A 19,604-nucleotide genomic window follows, 5' to 3' on the forward strand; every position below is an offset into this window, starting at 1 on the left:
GTGCAGGGAAGCATCAGCAGGCCAGCCAGGAAGGCACTCTGGGACATTCGGATCAGACCTTTTCCTCTGGGTAACTGGCCCCAGCCAGGTCCCACTTGACCCCACAGAAAGCCAAGTCCCTGCAGAACTAGCCTCACCCACAGGGTGCGCCTGGCCTCCCCTGGGAAAGAACTGCAAGTAAGGTGCAAAGGAGCTCGGGTGAGGGCACTCCTCCCGCTACCAACACTCCTCCTCTGCACCCCCCCATCCTAGAGCAGAGTTCCCTGCTCCTCTTTCAAACTACACAGCTCCCCAGGAGCAAGGAACACTCAGCCACCAGCTCTAAAACCAAATCTTTATTCTCTAGTTTGAAAAGGAGGGTAAGTGGTTGTTCTGTTTCATTCCAGAGAACAGAACAAGACCCAATAGGTAGAAATTACAGGAAAGCAGATTCCATTCATTATAAGGAAGAATTTCTAACAATCAGAGTTATCCTACAATAGAACCAGGGTCTCAGGAGGTGGGGACTCCCTGTCACCTAAGCGTTCAAGCAGAGGCTGGGCATCCATGACCTAGAAATGTGTAAAGGGAAACTCGCCCCTTTCTGCCTGTCAGCTGACCCTCCATGATCAACGGGACAGTCCTTCCCACCATGTTGAGCTCTGCAATGAGTGGAGGGTTGGGGTGTTCAGACAAAAGCCTGGACAGGGGGCTGCTGACAGCCAGGGGTTGGTCTAAGTGATGGGAGGGTGCTGCGTTGATCTCAGGGAGGGGAAGTGGAGCTGAGCACTAACGGTAGATGGGTCTCTCTGAGTCCCAGTGCCTACGCAGGGGCAGGAGGAAGGGGACAGGGTGGGACAGGTTAGAGCAGCGCCGCCTCACCTCTCCGAGCTGGAAAAGGCCCAGCTGACGTCTAACAAGGCCAGCAGGTTCTCCCGGGTGTATCCAGCCGGTCCACTTTTCCTCCCAAGAGCTCATTTACTAGGGGACTACGCCACACCTACTTCCAAAAAAAAAAAAAAACAGCTGAAGGAACTCATAATAAAAGACAAGGACATTAAGGCGTTAACACCAGAGGGGAAGGGTCTTCCTGGCCCCTGGTGGCCCCTCCAGCTGGAGGGCGCGAAGGGGCAGGCGGAGCTGCTATTGCTACTTGTCCAGGGCATGGGACAGTCAGGACGGAACCTCAGCAAACACCAGCTGGAGGCCGGAGTCCCCTGCTCTGCGAGCCGCTTCCCTGGTGCCCGGGGAGGGGGGTGGGGGCTGGACCTCCCTCTCCAACAGGGCGCAGCTCACTGGCTGCTCTCCCATCCCTGGCCTCCACCAGCAGCAACACAAGCCCCCCCACCCCCCACCCGCAGCCCAGGCCACGGCAACGCTCCCCCGTCAGTGACGCCCAGGGTACCCCCCCCCCCCCGCACCCTGGCCTCCGCAGCCCCTGCCCGCTCAGACGTCATGCTTCTTCTGATGGGCCAGGAGCTTCTCCTCGTCGTCGAAGGTCTGGCCACAGATGGCGCAGCAGAAGGCGCCGTCCCGGATGTGGCTCTTCCGGTGGGTGATGAGGTTGGACTTCTGGCTGAAGCTGCGGTCGCAGTCGGGGCAGGCGTAGGGGCGCTCGCCCGTGTGGATGCGCCGATGGGACACCAGGTTGGACTTCTGGCTGAAGGCCTTGCCGCAGTCCGGGCAGACGTAGGGCTTCTCGCCGGTGTGGATGCGCCGGTGGGCCGCCAGGTAGGGCTTGTGGCGGAAGGCCTTGCCGCAGTCCGGGCAGACGAAGGGCCGCTCGGGGGCGTGGTCGCGCCGGTGGGCCGCCAGGTGGCTGCCCTGGGAGAAGCGGCGCCCGCACTCCTCGCACGCGAAGGGCCGCTCGCCCGAGTGCACCCGGGAGTGCGCCACCAGGTGGGTCTTCTTGCCGAAGTTCTTCCCGCACTCGGCGCAGGCGAAGGGCCGCTCGCCGCTGTGCTGCCGCTGGTGCGCCCGCAGGAAGCGCTCCAGCCGGAAGCTCCGGCCGCAGTCCTCGCAGCTGAACAGGGACGGGGGTCGCGGCGGCCGCGGCGGGCGGGGGCGCTCCGGGGTCCTCGGGCGGAGGCTCGGGCGCCCGCTCCCGGGCGGGTTTCAGCGCGGCCTCGGCGGCTGGGGGCTCGGACGAGGCCTCCAGGGGGCCGGCCGGAAGCTGGGGGCTCCCCGCGCCGGGGCCGCCCGGGGCCGCCCCTTCGGACCGCTTGTGGATCTTGCTGTGGGACAGCAGGTTGGGTTTGTGGCGGAAGCGGCGGCCGCACTCCGTGCACGGGTAGGGCTTCTCGCCGGTGTGGATGCGCCGGTGTGAGGTCAGGTAGGGCTTATTGGTGAAGCGCTTCCCGCATTCCGGGCACTGGTGGGGCCGCTCGCCCGTGTGCACGCGGCGGTGGGCGATCAAGTTGGGCTTGTGCCGAAAGCGCTTGCCGCAGCAGGCGCACTGGAAGGGGCGGTCGACCGCGTCTCCGCCAGGCCGTGGGGCGGTCACGGCCGGGCGGCCCCTAGGCCGGGGCCCCAGAGCCTTGGCCGCTGCCTCCTCCAGGGCCTCGGCTACGTGAACCCGCTTGTGAGCGACTAGCTGGTCCCACTGGGCAAAGCTGCGGCCGCAGTTGCCGCATATGAAGGGCCGGGCCTCCGGGGCTGGGGGGTGGCACCTCCGCGCGTGCGCTCGAAGCTGCTTCCGCCGCCAGAAGCGTCTCGCACATTCAGGACACGCGATGGGCCGCTTTGCCGCCGAGTGTGCCCGCAGATGCAGAACAAGGGCCACCCAGCCTCGGAAGGTCCGCCTGCAGAGGTGGCAGGCGAAGCCCAGATCCGGGGTGGCAGCCGCGTGGACCTGGCAGTGCAGGGCCAAGAAGGGCGCGTGTCGGAAGCGACGGCCGCATTCAGGACAGGGCAGCGGCAGCCGGGCCTGGCAGTGCCGGCTGTGAAGCCACAGGGCCACCCAGCCCGGGAAGTGCCTTCGGCAGTGGGCACAGCGATGGGCCCTACTGGGGGCTTGGCCACCCGACTGGGCCACGGAAGTGCCTTGTAACCTCAGCCCGTGGGGCTCCTTCTCCAGGGTCTGGGGCAACTTCTGGGAGGGCCCAGGGACCTTGGGCTGGGCGGGACCCATGGCCAGGGGGCCCTTGCAGCGCCGTTCCAGCATGGGTTCTTCCTCTGCTGAGGGTGGAAAAGCAGTGTCACTCTGGAGATCACCTTACCCTGCCCCGGTTCCTCCCTGGCTGACCCTAGGCCCGAGAGGAGCTCATCCCTCTGAACTCCTAGAGCCCTTGAATCTGGACTGTTCTGTTTCCTTGTCTGCTCTACATCATTTCAATCCTGCCCTTCTAGATGCCATTTCAAGTACATTTAAGTATTTACTAAGTATTTGCTAACCCTGGAAACTACCAGAAGGGAGGAACTCTGACACTTCTTGGAATCCCCCTCATGCCAGTCACCCCGTGTTGGGCATGGAATAAACACTCCAGCGTGGGCTGGACAAATATTCCTGCCTTGAGACTCATCAGAAAACATGGTCACCTCTCCCTCTGGTGCTTTTCGCTTTCTACAAGCGCTTCCCGGCTGCCCCCTGCTCGTTTCTATTTCCTGCCGCTACATCTGAGCTTCGCAGCAACAGTGAGACAGGACAAGACATGAAGCTCCCAGTTTGACAGATGAAGCTACTCTGAGGCATAAAAAGGAGAGAGGGGGCTTGCCCGAGTGGACACAGTAAACCAAAAGCGGAACCCAGACCGGGGAACAGGCCTTCTAAACTCCCAGTCCAGTGCTCCTGCCTCTGCACCTGGGTTTGTAAAGTTCCCACAGAAAGAAACTCCCACGGCCTTTATCCTATTTATCCTCTCCTGGGCTCTGATCCCACCACAGGGGAGCGAGCGTTCTGGGTCTCTGTGAGCTCAGTCACTCAGGGTGGAAGCCGGAGAGCTGGAGACAGCAGCGCTTCTGGGGAACAGGAGAGGAGTGCCAGATGCTACGGGTCAGGCCACGGCCTGTCCAGACTGTGCCCACACTCTGCCTGCCTGCCCTCCTCTACCCACACCTGTGATTAGGACATCGCAAGAAGGAGAGCTCTCCCGAATCCAAGAACACCCACAACTGACTACCCTTGGGGGCCCAGATCCCTATCTCCCCTGGGGTGGTAGGGATCACTACCAGGGCAAGAGAAGGAGAGGCAAGACAAGACTGTAATCCCCGTCCGCTGCCAGGTCATGCCCCAACCCCACCAGAGGCTGCCCCCCATTCCACTCTTCCACGGTGCCCGGGAACCCAGATTCCTCAAGGAGAGCTTCCTGCAGCCACTGAGGAGTGGGTGGTGCGGAGCCTCCTAATGGACCTTCACTGCCGGCTTACAAGCTCCAGACACATCCTCCTCAATTCCCTAGTGCCGGACTCCTCTCCAGGAGCTCAGACATGACTCATTCCCCATGGCCAGACTGAGCACAGGGAAGACGCTGGTATGGGAAGGGGATCCTTCCCCCCTACAGGTGACTTCCTTCCTCCAGGATGAGGAGATCTGAGCACTGGGGCTGTGGAACCGTTTAGGAACCCAACAAAGAAGGCCAGACTCTACCCTGGAGACCGTGGAGCTGGAGATGAGGCTTTTTCCAGCCCCTCCTGGGGATGTTCCTGGGGATACTTCTGCGGCTGCAGTGCCGGCTTCGGCCCACACTCTGGTAGCCCCCAGATGTCAGAGAAAACTGCAGCAGTAAAGACACCCCTACCCCCATGGCAGAGCTCAGACCTCTGAGTGCAGAGAGGCCAGCCTTACCTGCGGGGAGGGGAGAGAAAACACGCATGAGGCTCTGAGCTCCTCCAGAGCAGTCATCTTTGTGTCCTCGCCAGTCACCACCCCCTCCCCCATCCAAGTCCCACACCCGGAGCGGCCGAGTGACCTTAATGGATACTGGATTAATCAATGAATGTGCCCCCTTCACCAAGGAAGTACACGACAGCGTTTGGGGGTCATTTCCTCCACGGGTAAGGTCACAGCATGAATTCTCCATGCTGATGGCCAAAGGCCGGCCGATGGCAGGAACTCTGGAATCCCTGCTGGCTCCCCTTCCCCCACCCTCCTCCCAACAGGAATTCCAGGCCCCGTTCCCAAGGGGCTGCGTAGGGCGAGCTAGTGTGGCCAGGTCTCGGGCACAATCCCCTTGCGTCTCTGGATGGCAAAAGGTCGTGGAGACCCCACACGCCCCTTTTGTTTACGCGCGTGTCCCCCGTCCACGTCGCGGACACACGGCTCCGCGCACTCCGAGTGGGCCCTGTCGGGTCCCCACGCAGAGCGCACCTCGCGGAGCCTGTGCGCAGGTGCGCGGGCTCGCCCCCCCCCATTCGGTCCAGCACTGCCCCCCCCAACACAGCGCACACAGTCACGCGCCCGGCAGGTAGGGCCGCCCGCCTCGGGCCCGCGTGGAACCCCGCGCCCTGCCCGGGACGAACCTCTCCGGCGGGGTGCGCGGAGGCGCGTCGCGCGTCCATGAGGCCGGAACGCCGGCGCCGGCGGCCGCGCTCCCCACCCCGCGCGGCGACAGCGCCAGGTTCGAGTTCACAACTGCCAGGCCCGGGCTCAGCCCCCCCGCCGGTTCCCAGCGCCACGTGACTACAGGAGCTGCCGAGGGTCAGTCGCGGGCTGGGGCCGGCGGCCGCGGCCGGAGGGCGGGGCGGGGCGGGGCGGAGCGGGGCGGGGCGGGCGGCGGGGCCGGTCCCCTCCGCGCCCCCCTCCCAGCGCCTTCTCGCGGGCCCGGCCGGGGGCGGCCGCCGGGATCCCGGCTCCGTCGCCATGGCGACCGCAGCCCGGATTTTCCGGGACGGGCCCGGTTCAAGTTTCCCGACCCTTTGTCCCTACGGAGGACGCGCGTCCCTGCGCGACCGCGTGGCCGGACCGCGGTGCCTCGGCTGGGCCCGGCCTCGCTGGCTTCCTCCGAGAGGGCGCCCGCCGCCCTGGGGCCACCCGTCCACGGGTGCGGCCGCCGCCGCCGGCCACCTCGACCCCCGGCCGCGCTGCAGCACGAGATGCCCCCGAGAGTCTGCCTTCCGGCTTGATCACGAGCGGAGAAAGGAAAGGCCCGACCGTGTGAACTTTAGAAAGAGATGCCCCTGTTCCAGAAATTACCGCGAGCAGGCGTTCCCGGCTTCCCTTGGCCGGGGGCGCGGGCCTGGCCCGGGGGCCGCCCTGGCCGCGGGCCATGTCGCTTGGAACTGCGCGGCCGCCGGGCGGCGAGCGGGGAGGCAGGTGCGAGCCCGCGCCCGTGACTCACCGCCGAGCAGGTGGCCGCGGCTTTGCGAACCGAACGCTTCCTGGGTTTTCCAGGCTAGGACGCTGTCGTGTACTTTTACACTTTTCAACAAAGTCGATGTTAATCGTGCATTCATTTTTGAAACACTTAGATCTGTTGCACCAGTTCTGTCGGAAATAGAATGTAAAAATCTCTCATACTTTTAGTTCCTAGAGTCAATACATTTCAAATTTGGTATGTCTCCTCCGGTGTTTTTTTCTATACTTATCTATGTATATTTGACGTAATTGGGATAATATGTTGCAAAAAAAAAGGTATTCTGCCTTTTTCACTATCAGTATTGTGAGTTTTCTCCCGTTTTTTTTTTTTTTTTTTAAGATTTTATTTATTTACTTGACAGAGAGAGATCACAAGCAGACAGAGAGGCAGGCAGAGAGAGAGAGGAGGAAGCAGGCTCGCTGCTGAGCAGAGAGCCCGATGCGGGACTCGACCCCAGGACCCTGAGATCATGACCTGAGCCGAAGGCAGCGGCTTAACCCACTGAGCCACCCAGGCGCCCCTTTCTCCCATTTTTTTAAAGATACTCTCTTGTGATATGATTCTTAATGGCAGCATAAATGTACAAGTAAACTTTCTTGGTTTTCTATATCATTAGAGATTCATCTTTTATTGCGCATGTCTGATTTTAAAATCTGAGGAGTGGGGAACTGATGGATCACAGGCAAAGTATATTTTTAAAATGCTTTCTAAATTATCTTCCAGGAAAATTTATTAGCTTTCCCTTGAGAATGCTCATTTTTCCATATCCTTGACAACGCAGCCTGTTTTTTTCAAATTTAAAGTCATTATTTCCCGTTGTTTTGAATTTCATTTCCTAGATTACTAGTTAGCTGGCTTGTTTATTCACATATTTATTGCCTTTTTGTATTTTCTTGTGGATTTGCTTATGTCCCTTTGCTCACTTTATTTGTCCATTTTTTAAAGTGGGGAACTTGGCTTTAGTTCACATTTTTGGGGGTTCATATCTTATAAAGTAAAAGGCTATTATGCCTTTGGTGTCATATACAGTGCAGCCCTGCACCCCAAATTAAATTTTATGTGTGTATTTTTATCACAGAAAGTAAGTTTTAATATAGTGTAAGTACTCCCCTTACACACACACTCCTCCCCCGCCCCCAGCACTCATTTCTTCTTCTGAATAAACTTTAGAATTTGTCAAATATTTTAAAATATTGTCAATATTTTAAAATCCATTTGAAGAGATTGAAGATGCCTGTCCCCCAATTGTTCAGGTCTTATTTTATCTCTCACAGTGAGGTTTCTATTTGTAGATTAAATGTATAAGTTGTATACTTTTTATGTGATAAAATTGACGAACATGAGAAGAAAAACTTTTGTCAGATCGGGTCCATAGCATATAGCATGTTGTACGATGCATGTCCAGTTTGATGGCTACAGAAGAATGGATTTGTCTATGAGCGCATTTAGAAGATACTTTGGTTGATAAGTAGTTCCCCCACTCAGCGTGGGTGGAGCCCAGCATGGGGGCTTGAACTCAACAACCCTGAGATCAAGAGTCAGCTGAGTTCAGGAGTCAGCAGCTTGACCAACTGCGCCACTCAGGTGCCGGTAAGATAGTCTAGTTTTTACCTAAATACTTAGTAAGGTAGTTAAGATGTAGGGAGTCTTTCTGTTGTGTCAGACAATTTTTGTTGCCTGGTGGGTGATAAACTCCTCACACACACATTTCCGTTAAACCTCTCAACCACCCTAGAAAACCTACTCTTCTCCTCTTCATTTTACAAATGAAACAACGGAGTCTCAGAGAGGTGGAGGAATTTCCCCGGGGCCACACAGCTAGATAGGGGTTGATAGGAAACCGGCCCTACTCTTCGCCACTGAAGCTGTACGTGTGGGAAAAGCACAGAGTGCTGGGCCCCGCGCAGAATAAATGTGAGGTTCCTATGGGCTCCGGAGTAAATGCGGCACATCTAACACTTCCTTCCCGCAGGCACCTCCAAGGGGAATTGCTTTGCGGACCCCCTGAGTATCTTCATCTGTTGGGAACCCGTTCTCACTTAAGCCCACAAACTACTCCCTCACTCTCTGGCCCCCACTAGACGTGTCTCCCCCGCCCCCCCAATCGGGAGTTAGCCACCTGCTGTAGCTTCCTCTTTTGGCCAAAGCAAGGGATAGGGCCTTCCCTCTGCAGAAGGGAAAGGAACACAGGAGGGATTCCCAGGCCTTCCTGCCAGCCAGGAATTCCAGGCCTTGGTATTTGGGACTCTGCCCTTCAGTATCCCTTAGAGGAGGATATGGGGGAATGGTACAGCAACCAGCCAATCGGCCTAACCCAGTGGAGACTGTCTCAGCTCTGACCTGCTTGCCAGAGAACAGTAGGGCTGTACAGGGTAGAGGACTTACCAGGCAGCAAAAATGGGCGGGGGCTCTGGGAGGATCCTCTTCCCCTCCCCCGGTGCCTGGCCCCCACGACTGGATCAGATGGCAGAGTAGTTGGGCACATGGGGATGAGGGGAGTAACGTCCCCAGAAATTCCTTCTGAAGAGGACCGAGTACAGCTTGGAAGCAGTCCCGCACCTGCCAGAGGGCAAACCGCCCCCACCCCTCACAGATGCCCAGTCCCAGGCCTCCCCGTGGGGCTCACTGCACAGCCAACAAATACTGAGTCAGTGCCCGCCCTCTGCCACCGGCCATGTGCGGGGCCTCATCGTGAGCCACAGAGAAACGGAAAACGCTGTTTTCCCACAACGTGGAGGGACATCAAGAGGACTTCTCAGCCCAGTTTAGCGATGGAAATCTTTCTTGGGGTAGTACTTAATATGAAATGAAACCAAGCATTTGTTGATAAACTTCGAATGGATGACTGTTGAAAAGCTGGAGGAGAGCAGGAAGCCAGAAAGAAGAGAGAAGTTCACTCTAATGCTACTACCAAATGTTGAGTCCGGCTTCAGAGGGCATCCTGAAGGTGGACGGGAAGCCTCGCAGAGCTCCCTCCAGGAGTTCCCCGGCAGTGTGGGGAGGAAGCAGAAAGGTCCCACGCTGAGCTGTGTGGGGGCCACGCCTGCTGGCCCCACGTAGGGGCTCAGGCAGCGCTCCATCCTGAGCCCTCCAGGCACAGACCTGGGGAGAAAGCAGCCGCCACGCGCGCTGAGGAAGACCCCGAGTGTCCCCGGCCCGCACCTCTGGCGAAGGGACCTTGCTGGGTCATGTGGAAACTCCTCAGGAAAAGATCCCAGCGCTCCTCTTTGCACGTGGCCAGGTCAGCCTGTAAGAGCTGCCCCAGACAGATGTCACCCCAGACGGCTGCACCTGACTCTGCTGTCGCAGAGCTAGTTCCAAGGGTCTTTTTCTAAAAGGAAAAGCACGGGGTTGGTCGAAAGGAAACCAGGTAGAGATCTGATTTGCTGCGGTGAGGCCAATGCCTGGGCCCCCTGCCCCCAGCCCTGCGCAGCCCTTCAGGCCGCCCCAGGCACATCCCCTCCTCCCCACTCCCCACCCCGTGTGGCCCTCCGAAACACGGCACAGTTCGGTTCGAGAACCTCGCAGACGGCTGCTGGGACCTCTGAGGTTCCAACTGGTCTGACCGCACCCACCTTTGTACTGGGCACCCCAAGGTCACTGCCCAGCCACGGTAGCCAGGTCCCCCCACAGGCCTTCTCAGTGGCTGTTCCCTCTGCCTAGAAAGCCCTTCCTGGTCATCTTTATAGGGTTCGCTCATCACTTTCTTCAGATTCGGGCTCAAGCATCCTCTTCTCAAAACGTGCTTCCCAGTGAGCCTCGCTCCTGTCCGCAGTGCCCACCTGCAGGAGTTTCCCGTGGCTGCTGTGACAAACGCCCACAAATCCGGTGGCTCAAGACCGCACCATTCATTCTCTTCCAGCTCCGGAGGCCGGAAGTCCAGAATCAGTCCGGGCAGAAACGGAGGCGTTGGCCAGGCTGTGTTCGCTCTGGAGGCTCTTAGGGAAGATCTGGTCCCCTCACCTCTTACAGCTTCTAGAGCTGCCTTCTGTGCACCCAAGCCCACAGCCCCTTCCTCCGTCTTCCAGGCCAGCACGTCCCTTCAGTTGTCCCCTCTGTCCCTGCTGGAGTCCTTCTCCCACTCCATGAGGACACTTGTGATCACATGTAGGGGCCGCCCAGACAATCCAGGCTAACTCTGAGGACAAATATAAATTAAAACCGAGACAAATGTTTTAATTCTCCCTGGTGCAAAAAGGAAGACTCTCTCCCCCACCCCTTCCTTAGAGCATTTACTTGAGAAAAGCTGTCATCGTGAATTTCTCTCTGCCCCTTTGAGAGAGGCCTGGAAAGCTTTTCAAAAGCTACACAAGCCTCTTGCCGGCTTGCCGGCTTTAGAACCCAGGCCTCTGCCCAAGGCCCTGGGAGGCGCCTCCTTGAAACATAAACACCAAGGGAGAGGCTGACTTCCAGGTCACCAGGCTCCAGGCTGCAGAGCCGTCTCCCGGCATAAGGATAGAGACCGCACTGCTCCTTGGGAGAAGGGCAATTAGCAAACACACGCGGCCACCCCATGGCCAGGTGAGTTGAGGATGCACTCCGGGTGACAAACAGCGCCATGGGGGGCGGGGGGAGTCCTCTTGCCTGAGGACGAGTTCCGCTCTATCTGGTGGCAGGCTGTGTCTGGTCTGCTGGGCTGTGTCACAGGGGGAGACCTCCGCCTGCTTTCCTAATCTCTTAGCGAATGGCCCGTGATGTGGGTCCCTTCTGCTTTCATGCTTATTGGATAATACAACTGCCTTCCTTCTCTTTTGCCTTTGCAGAGAGCTTTCCTGGGTTGGTAGGAGATCTTGTTTTTTGTTATAGTTCCCCAGCATGATCTCCCCATCTCGAAGTTCTCAGCCAACTCACATGTGCAGTGCCCTTTGCCATAGACGGGGACAACCCAGACTGCAAACATTTGGACCCGAGCAGGGCTTAGGGTCGTCATCAGCCCACCACCCACTCCTCCTGGCTCCCCTTCTAGCTCCCCTACCCGGCTGTACTGTCGCGTGTGGCTCATGTCACCCGAAAGCAGGGATCTGGCCTGTCTTTTCCCCTGCAGCCAGCCTCTAGAAAGGTGTCAGGTCCACAGGGAAGGGAACTCGGTAACTGCCTGGGGCCCAAATGGGTAAGCAAATGCGAGACCCCGAGCCCACCGGGAGCGAACTGGATCCTGCATGAGGTCTGGACCATCATTTCCCCACAAACTTTAAACTCTCCTCCCTGCTTGTTAAGCGGATGATGGGAGTCTGACAGAACTTAGGGTGAGAGAAAAATACTCTTCCTCATAGGAAAATTCCAGTTGGTATGTGAGTGAGGCAAAGAAGAAGACATTTAGAAGAAAACTTGAATCTAACTCTCCTCCTTTGAGGACTCGGGCTGTTCTCAAGGACTCGGAGCAGCGCCTTCAACATATTCTTTTATCTGGAACATTATTCTAGAACGACAGGAATGCGAGGACCTTTGAGGAACCCCTGCTCTGAGGGGGACCGTTGCTCAGGGGAAGGAGGGCACCCGACACTCCGGAGACCACGTTTACCACTGCTTGGTGATTTGCTCTCAGGACCATACGCCGCCAGGAAACGCGGCAACGAACCGTTGTGGCGTCTCAGCCAAGAGAGAAGGCACTTGACTTTACCTAGAGATGTCCATGTTTACCCGTTTGAGGTCAAATCTCTTCTGTTCCTCGGATGCTATGTCTTTTTCTACTCCACATTGGCTTCGGGTTGTATCTTCGTCAACTTAATTCTGAAGTTGGGTTAGAAGCCCCATGTGTATCCATCCTTGGTTTAAAATCTACGAAAACCGAGCTTGATTGGGAAACACCACGGAAATTCTAAAACCGAATCTCTGCGAAGCCTTCACCGTTTAGCAGAAGCAGGTGTCTGCAAATGTGTCGCGCCCGCTGGCTCAGAGCCTCCGCATGGGTTCCAAGGCCAAATCGGGCTCACAGCTACACGCGCTGCCTTCCGAGTTGGCCGGTGCCGTCTCAGATGTTCTCAGAAGTGGTTTGCTCCAGATGTCTTAAAACACGAGTAGAGAGTTACCGCTTATGTGGTTTAAGAAGGTTTATTTGGGGACGTTATTAGAAATGGCAGCAATACCTGCTACATGGTAACATTCTATTAAATGACTAGAGCTGACAACTAATATAAAATAAAATAAATTCTAAAATGCACATTTGGAAAGTATGTGATTTCACGGCGTCTGAACTGCTCTAACTGCCTTCCCCGGTGGGGCTGCTGCTGCTTATCTGTGCGGCTCTGGTGTGCGGTTCTAACCGAATGAGCATGATCTATGGGTCAGACGGAGCTAAAGAAGTTCTATGGTTAAACTAGGAATCAAAAAGGCACCCTGGGATGCCTGGGTGGCTTAGTCAGTTAAAGCCTCTGACTCTGGCTTTGGCTCAGACCATGATCTCAGGCTTGTGAGACTGGGTGGGCCCTGCTTCAGGCTCGGCACTGGGTGTGGAGCCTGCTTGGGATTCTCTCTCTCCCTATCCCTCTGTCCCTTCCTGCTCTCTCTCTCTCTGTCTGTCCCAAAATAATAATTATTCCACAGCCTGTTACTTGAAAACACTGGCTGAGAAACTGGGCACTTGAAGGGCCTCGCTTGTGCTCACCATCCCCATCTAGCGGTGGGTTCCCCAGGACGGCTTACTGGACTCCATGAGATCTGACAGACGTCCAGCCTGGTATCTATCTGCCTTCCAACCACTTGGATTTAAGAAAATACTGAAGAAAAAGAGAAAGAAGGAAGGAAAGAAAGAAAGAAGGAGGGAGGGAGGGAAGGAAGAAAGGAAGGAAGGAAGAAAGAGAGAGAGAGAAAGAAAGAAAAGAAAGGAAGGAAGGAAGGAAAGAAAGAAGAAAGAAAGAAAGAAAATATTTTTACATCCATGAAGCTGACTGCTTAAATGTACTTCATAAAGATGCAAACTCCTTTTATTAGTTTGCTGAATTTTTTTTTCCTTTTAAAAAATTAACAGAGCACCTGGGTGGCTTAGTGGGTTGAAGCCTCTGCCTTCAGCTCAGGTCATGATCTCAGGGTCCTAGGCTCGAGCCCCGCATCGGGCTCTCTGCTCTGCGGGGAGCCTGCTTCCTCCCCTCTCTCTGTCTACTTGCCTCTGTCTGTCAAATAAATAAATTAAATCTTAAAAAAAAAATAAACATGTAATGTATTATTTGCTTCAGGGATACAGGTGTGTGAATCATCAGTCTTACACAATTAACAGCACTCACCATAGCACATACCCTCCCCAATGTCCATCACCCCACCGCCCTTTTCCTTTTTTTTTAAAGATTTTATTTATTTATTTGACAGACAGTTCCCAGGATCCTGGGATCATGACCCAAGCCGAAGGCAGAGGCCTTAATCCACTGAGCCACTCAGGTGCCCCAAATTGATGGGATTTTGATAGGGATTGCATTAAATGTGTAGATTGCTTTATATTTTCACAATATTTGCTCTTCCAATCCATGAGCATGGAACATTTTTCCATTTCTTTGTGTCTTCCCCAATTTCTTTCATGAGTACTTTATAGTTTTCTGAGTACAGATTCTTTGCCTCTTTGCTTAGGTTTATTCCTAGGTATCAGACAGTTTTGGGTGCAACTCTAAATGGGACCAACTCCTTAATTTCTCTTTCTTCTGTCTTGCTGCTAGTGTATAGAAATGCAACTGATTTCTGTGCATTGATTTTATATCCTGATACTTTACTGAATTCCTGTATGAGTTCTAGCAGTTTTGGAGTAGAGTCTTTTGGGTTTTCGCATAAAGTATCATATCATCTGCAAAGAGTGAGAGTTTGATGTCTTCTTTGCCGACTCAGATGCCTTTAATTTCTTTTTGTTGTCTAATTGCTGAGGCTAGGACTTCTAGTACTATGTTGAATAGCAGTGGTACTAGTGGACAGCCTTGCTGTGTTCCTGACCTTAGGGGAAAAGCTCTAAGTTTTTTTCCATTGAGAATGATATTCACTGTGGGTTTTTCATAGATGCTTTTTTGATATGGAGTTATGTGCCCTCTGTCCCAACACTGTGAAGAGTTTTGATCAAGAAAGGATGCTGTACTTAGCCAAATGCTTTTTCAGCATCTATTGAGATTATCATATAGTTCTTGTTCTTTCTTTTATTAATGTATTATATCACATTAATTGATTTGCAGATGTTGAACCAAACTTGCAGCCCAGGAATAAATCCCACTTGGTCATGGTGAATAATCCTTTTAATGTATTGTTGGATTCTATTGGCTAGTATTTTGGTGAGAATTTTTGCAACCATGTTCATCAAGGATATTGGTCTGTAATTCTCCTTTTTTGATGGGGTCTTTGTCTGGTTTGGGGATAAAGGTAATGCTGGCCTCATAAAATGAGTTTGGAAGTTTTCCTTCCATTTCTATTTTTCGGAACAGTTTCAGGAGACTAGGTATTAATTCTTCTTTAAATGTTTAGTAGAATTCCCCTGGGAAGCCATCTGGCCCCAGGGTCTTGTTTGTTGGGAGATTTTTGATGACTGCTTCAATCCCCTTACGGGTTATGGGTCTGTTTTCTCTTTCTTCCTGGTTCAGTTTTGGTAGTTTATATGTCTCTAGGAGTGCATCCATTTCTTCCAGATTGTCAACTTCACTGACGTATAGTTGCTCATAATATGTTCTTATAATTATTTGTATTTCTTTGGTGTTGGTTGTATTCTCCCCTCATTCATTCATGATTTTATTAATTTGGGTCCTTTCTCTTTTCTTTTTCATAAGTCTGGCCAGGGGTTTATCAATCTTATTCTTTCAAAGAACCAGCTCCTAGTTTCATTGATTTGTTCTACTGTTCTTTTGGTTTCTATTTCATTGATTTCTGCTCTGATCTTTATTATTTCTCTTCTCCTGCTTGGTTTAGGCTTTCTTTGCTGTTCTTTCTCCAGCTCCTTTAGGTGTAGGGTTAGGTTGTGTAATTGAGACCTTTCTTGTTTCTTGAGAAAGGCTTGTACTGCTACATACTTTCCTCTCAGGACCACCTTTGCTGTGTCCCAAAGATTTTGAACAGTTGTGTTTCCATTTTCATTTGTTTCCATGAATTTTTTTCCAATTCTTCTTTAATTTCCTAGTTGACCTTTTCATTCTTTAGTAGGATGCTCTTTAGCCTCCATGTATTCAAGTTCTTTCCAACTTTCTTCTTGTGGTTGAGTTCTAGTTTCAAAGCATTGTGGTCTGAAAATATGCAGGGAATGATCCCAATCTTTTGGCACCAGTTGAGACCTGATTTGTGACCCAGGGGATGTGATCCATTCTGGAGAATGTTCCATGTGCACTAGAGAAGAATGTGTATTCTGTTGCTTAGTATGGAACGTTCTAAATATATCTGTGATGTCCATCTGGTCCAGTGTGTCATTTAAAGCCTTTATTTCCTTGTTGATCTTTTGCTTGGATGATCTGTCCATATCAGTGAGGGTGGTGTTAAAGTCCCCTACTATTATTGTATTGTTGTTGATGTGTTTCTTTGATTTTGTTGTTAATTGGTTTATATAATTGGCTGCTCCCATGTTAGGGGCATAGATATTTAAAATTGTTAGATCTTCTTGTTGGACAGACTCTTTGAGTATGTTATAGTGTCCTTCCTCATCTCTTATTATAGTCTTTGGCTTAAAATCTAATTTATCTGATATAAGGATTGCCACCCTAGCTTTCTTTTGATGCCCATTAGCATGGTAAATTATTTTCCACCCCCTCACTTTAAATCTGGAGGTGTCTTTGGGTCTAAAATGAGTTTCCTGCAGACACCATATCCTGCAGATGGATCTTGTTTTTTTAATCCATTCTGGTACCCCGTGTCTTTTGATTGGGGCATTTAACCCATTTACATTTGGGGTAACTATTGAGAGATATGAATTTAGTGCCAGTGTATTGCCTGTAAGATGACTGTTACTGTATTTTATCTCTGTTCCTTTCTGATCTGTTACTTTTAGGCTCTCTCTTTGCTTAGAGGACCCCTTTCAATATTTTCCATAGGGCTGGTCTGGTGTTTGCAAACTCTTTTAATTTTTGTTTGTCCTGGAAGCTTTTTATCTCTCCTTCTATTTTCGGTGACAGCCTAGCTGGATATAATAGTCTTGGTTGCACATTTTCCTCATTTAGTGCTTTGAATATATCATGCCAGTCCTTTCTGGCCTGCCAGTCTCTGTGGATAGGTCTGCTTCCAATCTAATATTTCTATCATCGTATGTTACAGACCACTTGTCCCAAGCTGCTTTCAGGATTTTCTCTTTGTCACTGAGACTTGTAAGTTTTACTATTAGATGATGGGATGCGGACATATTTTTATTGATTCTGAGAGGGATTCTCTGTGCCTTCTGGATTTTGATGCTTGTTCCCTGTAACAGTCCCTCAGAACAATGTATTACTTAAAATATAACCCATGAGAAATTAGCTAGTCACCAAGCATGCTTAAAGATAGCCTTAAGAAAAACATGTACTAGCAACAGGCCTCTGTGGGAGAGAATGATACATCCTTGAAGCCGAGCAGCTGGGAACACCTGGGCTGCTCAAGATGGAACGCTGCCTGCTTCATCTTTCTGTTATCTCCCCTTCCCTGAAGAGCACTTGCAGTTAGTTAGACAATCCCTTTTGTCTGGTCTTGCTCAACTATAGGTCATGTACTACGTGACCAGACATATTTTGCCTTTCTTCTTACTTATCTACAAGACTCGTGGTTAGGGGCGCCTGGGTGGCCCAGTGGGTTAAGCCTCTGCCTTCAGCTCAGGTCATGATCTCAGGGTCCTGGGATCGAGCCCCACGTCGGGCTCTCTGCTCAGCGGGGAGCCTGCTTCCTCCTCTCTCTCTGCCTGTCTCTCTGCCTACTTGTGATCTCTCTCTGTCAAATAAATAAATCTTTGGAAAAAAAAAAAAAGACTCGTGGTTAAAAGCAGTCAGTCCCTCCTGTCTCCCTGGTCTCTGGCCATGTTCTGTGCTCACCTGGCCTGCAACCAGGCATTTCTATCTCTGGCACGCGGCCCCATTTCAAGTCTCAAATCCAGCTGATTCCTTCAGTGTGCTCCCCCACCACTCCTCCTGGAGGAGGAAGGAGGGAATCTCCCCAGATCTGCCACTTCTGGGGTCCCTTCTTGAAGAGCAGTGGCCCAAATGTGCCTTGGATCATGGTTTAAGGTAACCCCGAGCTGAGAGCCCCCACCTCAGCTCCGTCTCTGTAGTCAGCTTCCCCACTCCGATACCTGGGAGCTCTGCCATACTCAGACACCCCCAGTCTTTCTGTGACCCCACAGTTCCTGAACCACACTGTCCTGCAAGGGTTCCATGCCCCACTTAGCCTCTGGAGCGACATCTCTCAGTGGGGTGGACTTCTAAAAGTTCTGATTTTGTGCTTCACCTCTCTACCACTTGCCAGGAACCGGTCCCCTTCCCCACAGTCTCTCTTCCCAAATGTTGCCTCAGATTCACTTTGTGCGTCCTACCTTCCAGGAAGTGGTCGCTTTTCTGTTCCTATTGTTGCTGCTCTTCTTCTCTTTGATCTCCTGTTGAGTTTGTAGGTGTTCGGAATGGTTTGATAACTATCTGGCTAAACTCCTGGGAGCTGGGGCACCTGGGTGGCTCAGTGGTTTAAGCTGCTGCCTTCGGCTCAGGTCATGATCTCAGGGTCCTGGATCGAGTCCCGCGTCCGGCTCTCTGCTCTGCAGGGAGCCTGCTTCCCTCTCACTCTCTCTGCCTGCCTCTTTGCCTGCTTGTGATCTCTCTCTGTCAAATAAATAAATAAAATCTTAAAAAAAAAAAATAAACTCCTGGGAGCTGATGATATTTAGGTCTCCTATTCCTCCACCATCTTGCTCCTCCCCAATTTGTTGAATTTTCTTGAGTTATTATAATTTTTAAAATGTTAATGGTACATTAATTTTTAAAAAGATTTTATTTATTATTTGACAGAGAGACACAGTGAGAGCAGGAATACAAGCAAGGGGAGTGGGAAGGGAGAAGCAGGCTTCCCGCCAAGCAGGGAGCCTGATGCAGGGCTTGATCCCAGGACCCTGGGATCTCGATCTAAGCCGAAGGCAGATGCCTAACGACTGAGCCACCCAGGTGCCCCGTTATTTATTTTTTTTTAAGATTTTATTTATTTATTTCACAGAGAGAGAGAGAGAGATCACAAGTAGGCAGAGCAGCATGCACAGAGAAGTGGGTAGCAGGCTCCCCACCGAGCAAATAGCCCAATGTGGGGCCGGATCCCAGGACCCTGAGACCATGACCTGAGCCGAAGGCAGAAGCTTCCCCCGCTGAGCCACCCTGTTAATGTTAAGATATGGCCACTGATTAAAATCCAAGTTTCATTTCCTGCCACCTCAAAACATTACAAAAGGCATCATGATTTCTTATATATTTTTTCCAGATAAAATACAGGATTCATATGTTTATTCTCAAAAAGGCAATTGAGGGGGCACCTGAGTGGCTCAGTGGGTCAAGCCTCTGCCTTCGGCTTGGGTCATGATCCCAGAGTCCTGGGATCAATCGAGCCCCGCTTCGGGCTCTCCGCTCAGCGGGGAGCCTGCTTCCTCCTCTCTCTCTCTTCCTGCAGCTCTGCCTACTTGTGATCTCTCTCTGTGTCAAATAAAAAATAAAATAAATAAAATAAAATCTTTAAAAAAAAAGAAGGCTGAGGTTGGGAGAGGGGGAGGGGGTTATGGACATTGGGTAGGGTATGTGCTATCGTGAGTGCTGTGAAGTGTGTAAACCTGATGATTCACAGACCTGTACCCTTGGGGATAAAAATACATTATATGTTTATTAAAAAAAAAAAAAGAAAGGATGAATACCCAACTTTTATAGCAACATGGACGGGACTGGAAGTGATTATGCTGAGTGAAATAAGTCAAGCAGAGAGAGTCAAGTATCATATGGTTTCACTTATTTGTGGAGCATAACAAAGAACATGGAGGACATGGGGAGATGGAGAGGAGAAGGGAGTTGAGGGAAATTGGAGGGGGAGGCGAACCATGAGAGACTATGGACTCTGAAAAACAACCTGAGGGTTTTGAAGGGGCGGGGGTGGGAGGTTGGGGGAACCAGGTGGTGGGTAATAGGGAGGGCACGTATTGAATGGAGCACTGGGTGTTGTGCAAAAACAATGAATACTGTTACGCTGAAAAAAATAAATAAATTTAATTAAAAAAAAAGGCCATTTAGGGGGCGCCTGGGTGGCTCAGTGGGTTGGAGCCTCTGCCTTTCAGCTTAGGTCATGATCTCAGGGTCCTGGGATGGAGCCCCACATCGGGCTCTCTGCTCAGCGGGGAGCCTGCTTCCCCCCTCTATCTCTCTCTGCCTGTCTCTCTGCCTACTTGTGGTCTCTTTCTGTCAAATA

The 19,604-nt window shown here is 52.4% G+C and overlaps 1 protein-coding gene across 1 annotated transcript; it reads right to left on the reverse strand.

Annotated features, from left to right (window-relative positions):
• Positions 1–316: 316 nt before the first annotated feature.
• On the reverse strand, positions 317–5,572 carry REPIN1 (replication initiator 1). The gene is given in 4 exon segments (XM_046021263.1): positions 317–2,019; positions 2,021–3,156; positions 4,565–4,762; positions 5,437–5,572. Coding segments are annotated over 3 exon segments (1,887 nt in total). The 5' UTR covers positions 4,722–4,762; positions 5,437–5,572; the 3' UTR covers positions 317–1,425.
• Between the last annotated feature and the right edge of the window lie 14,032 nt (positions 5,573–19,604).

Source organism: Meles meles, chromosome 10 (genome assembly GCF_922984935.1).
Source record: "Meles meles chromosome 10, mMelMel3.1 paternal haplotype, whole genome shotgun sequence".
Lineage (NCBI taxonomy): Eukaryota > Metazoa > Chordata > Mammalia > Carnivora > Mustelidae > Meles > Meles meles.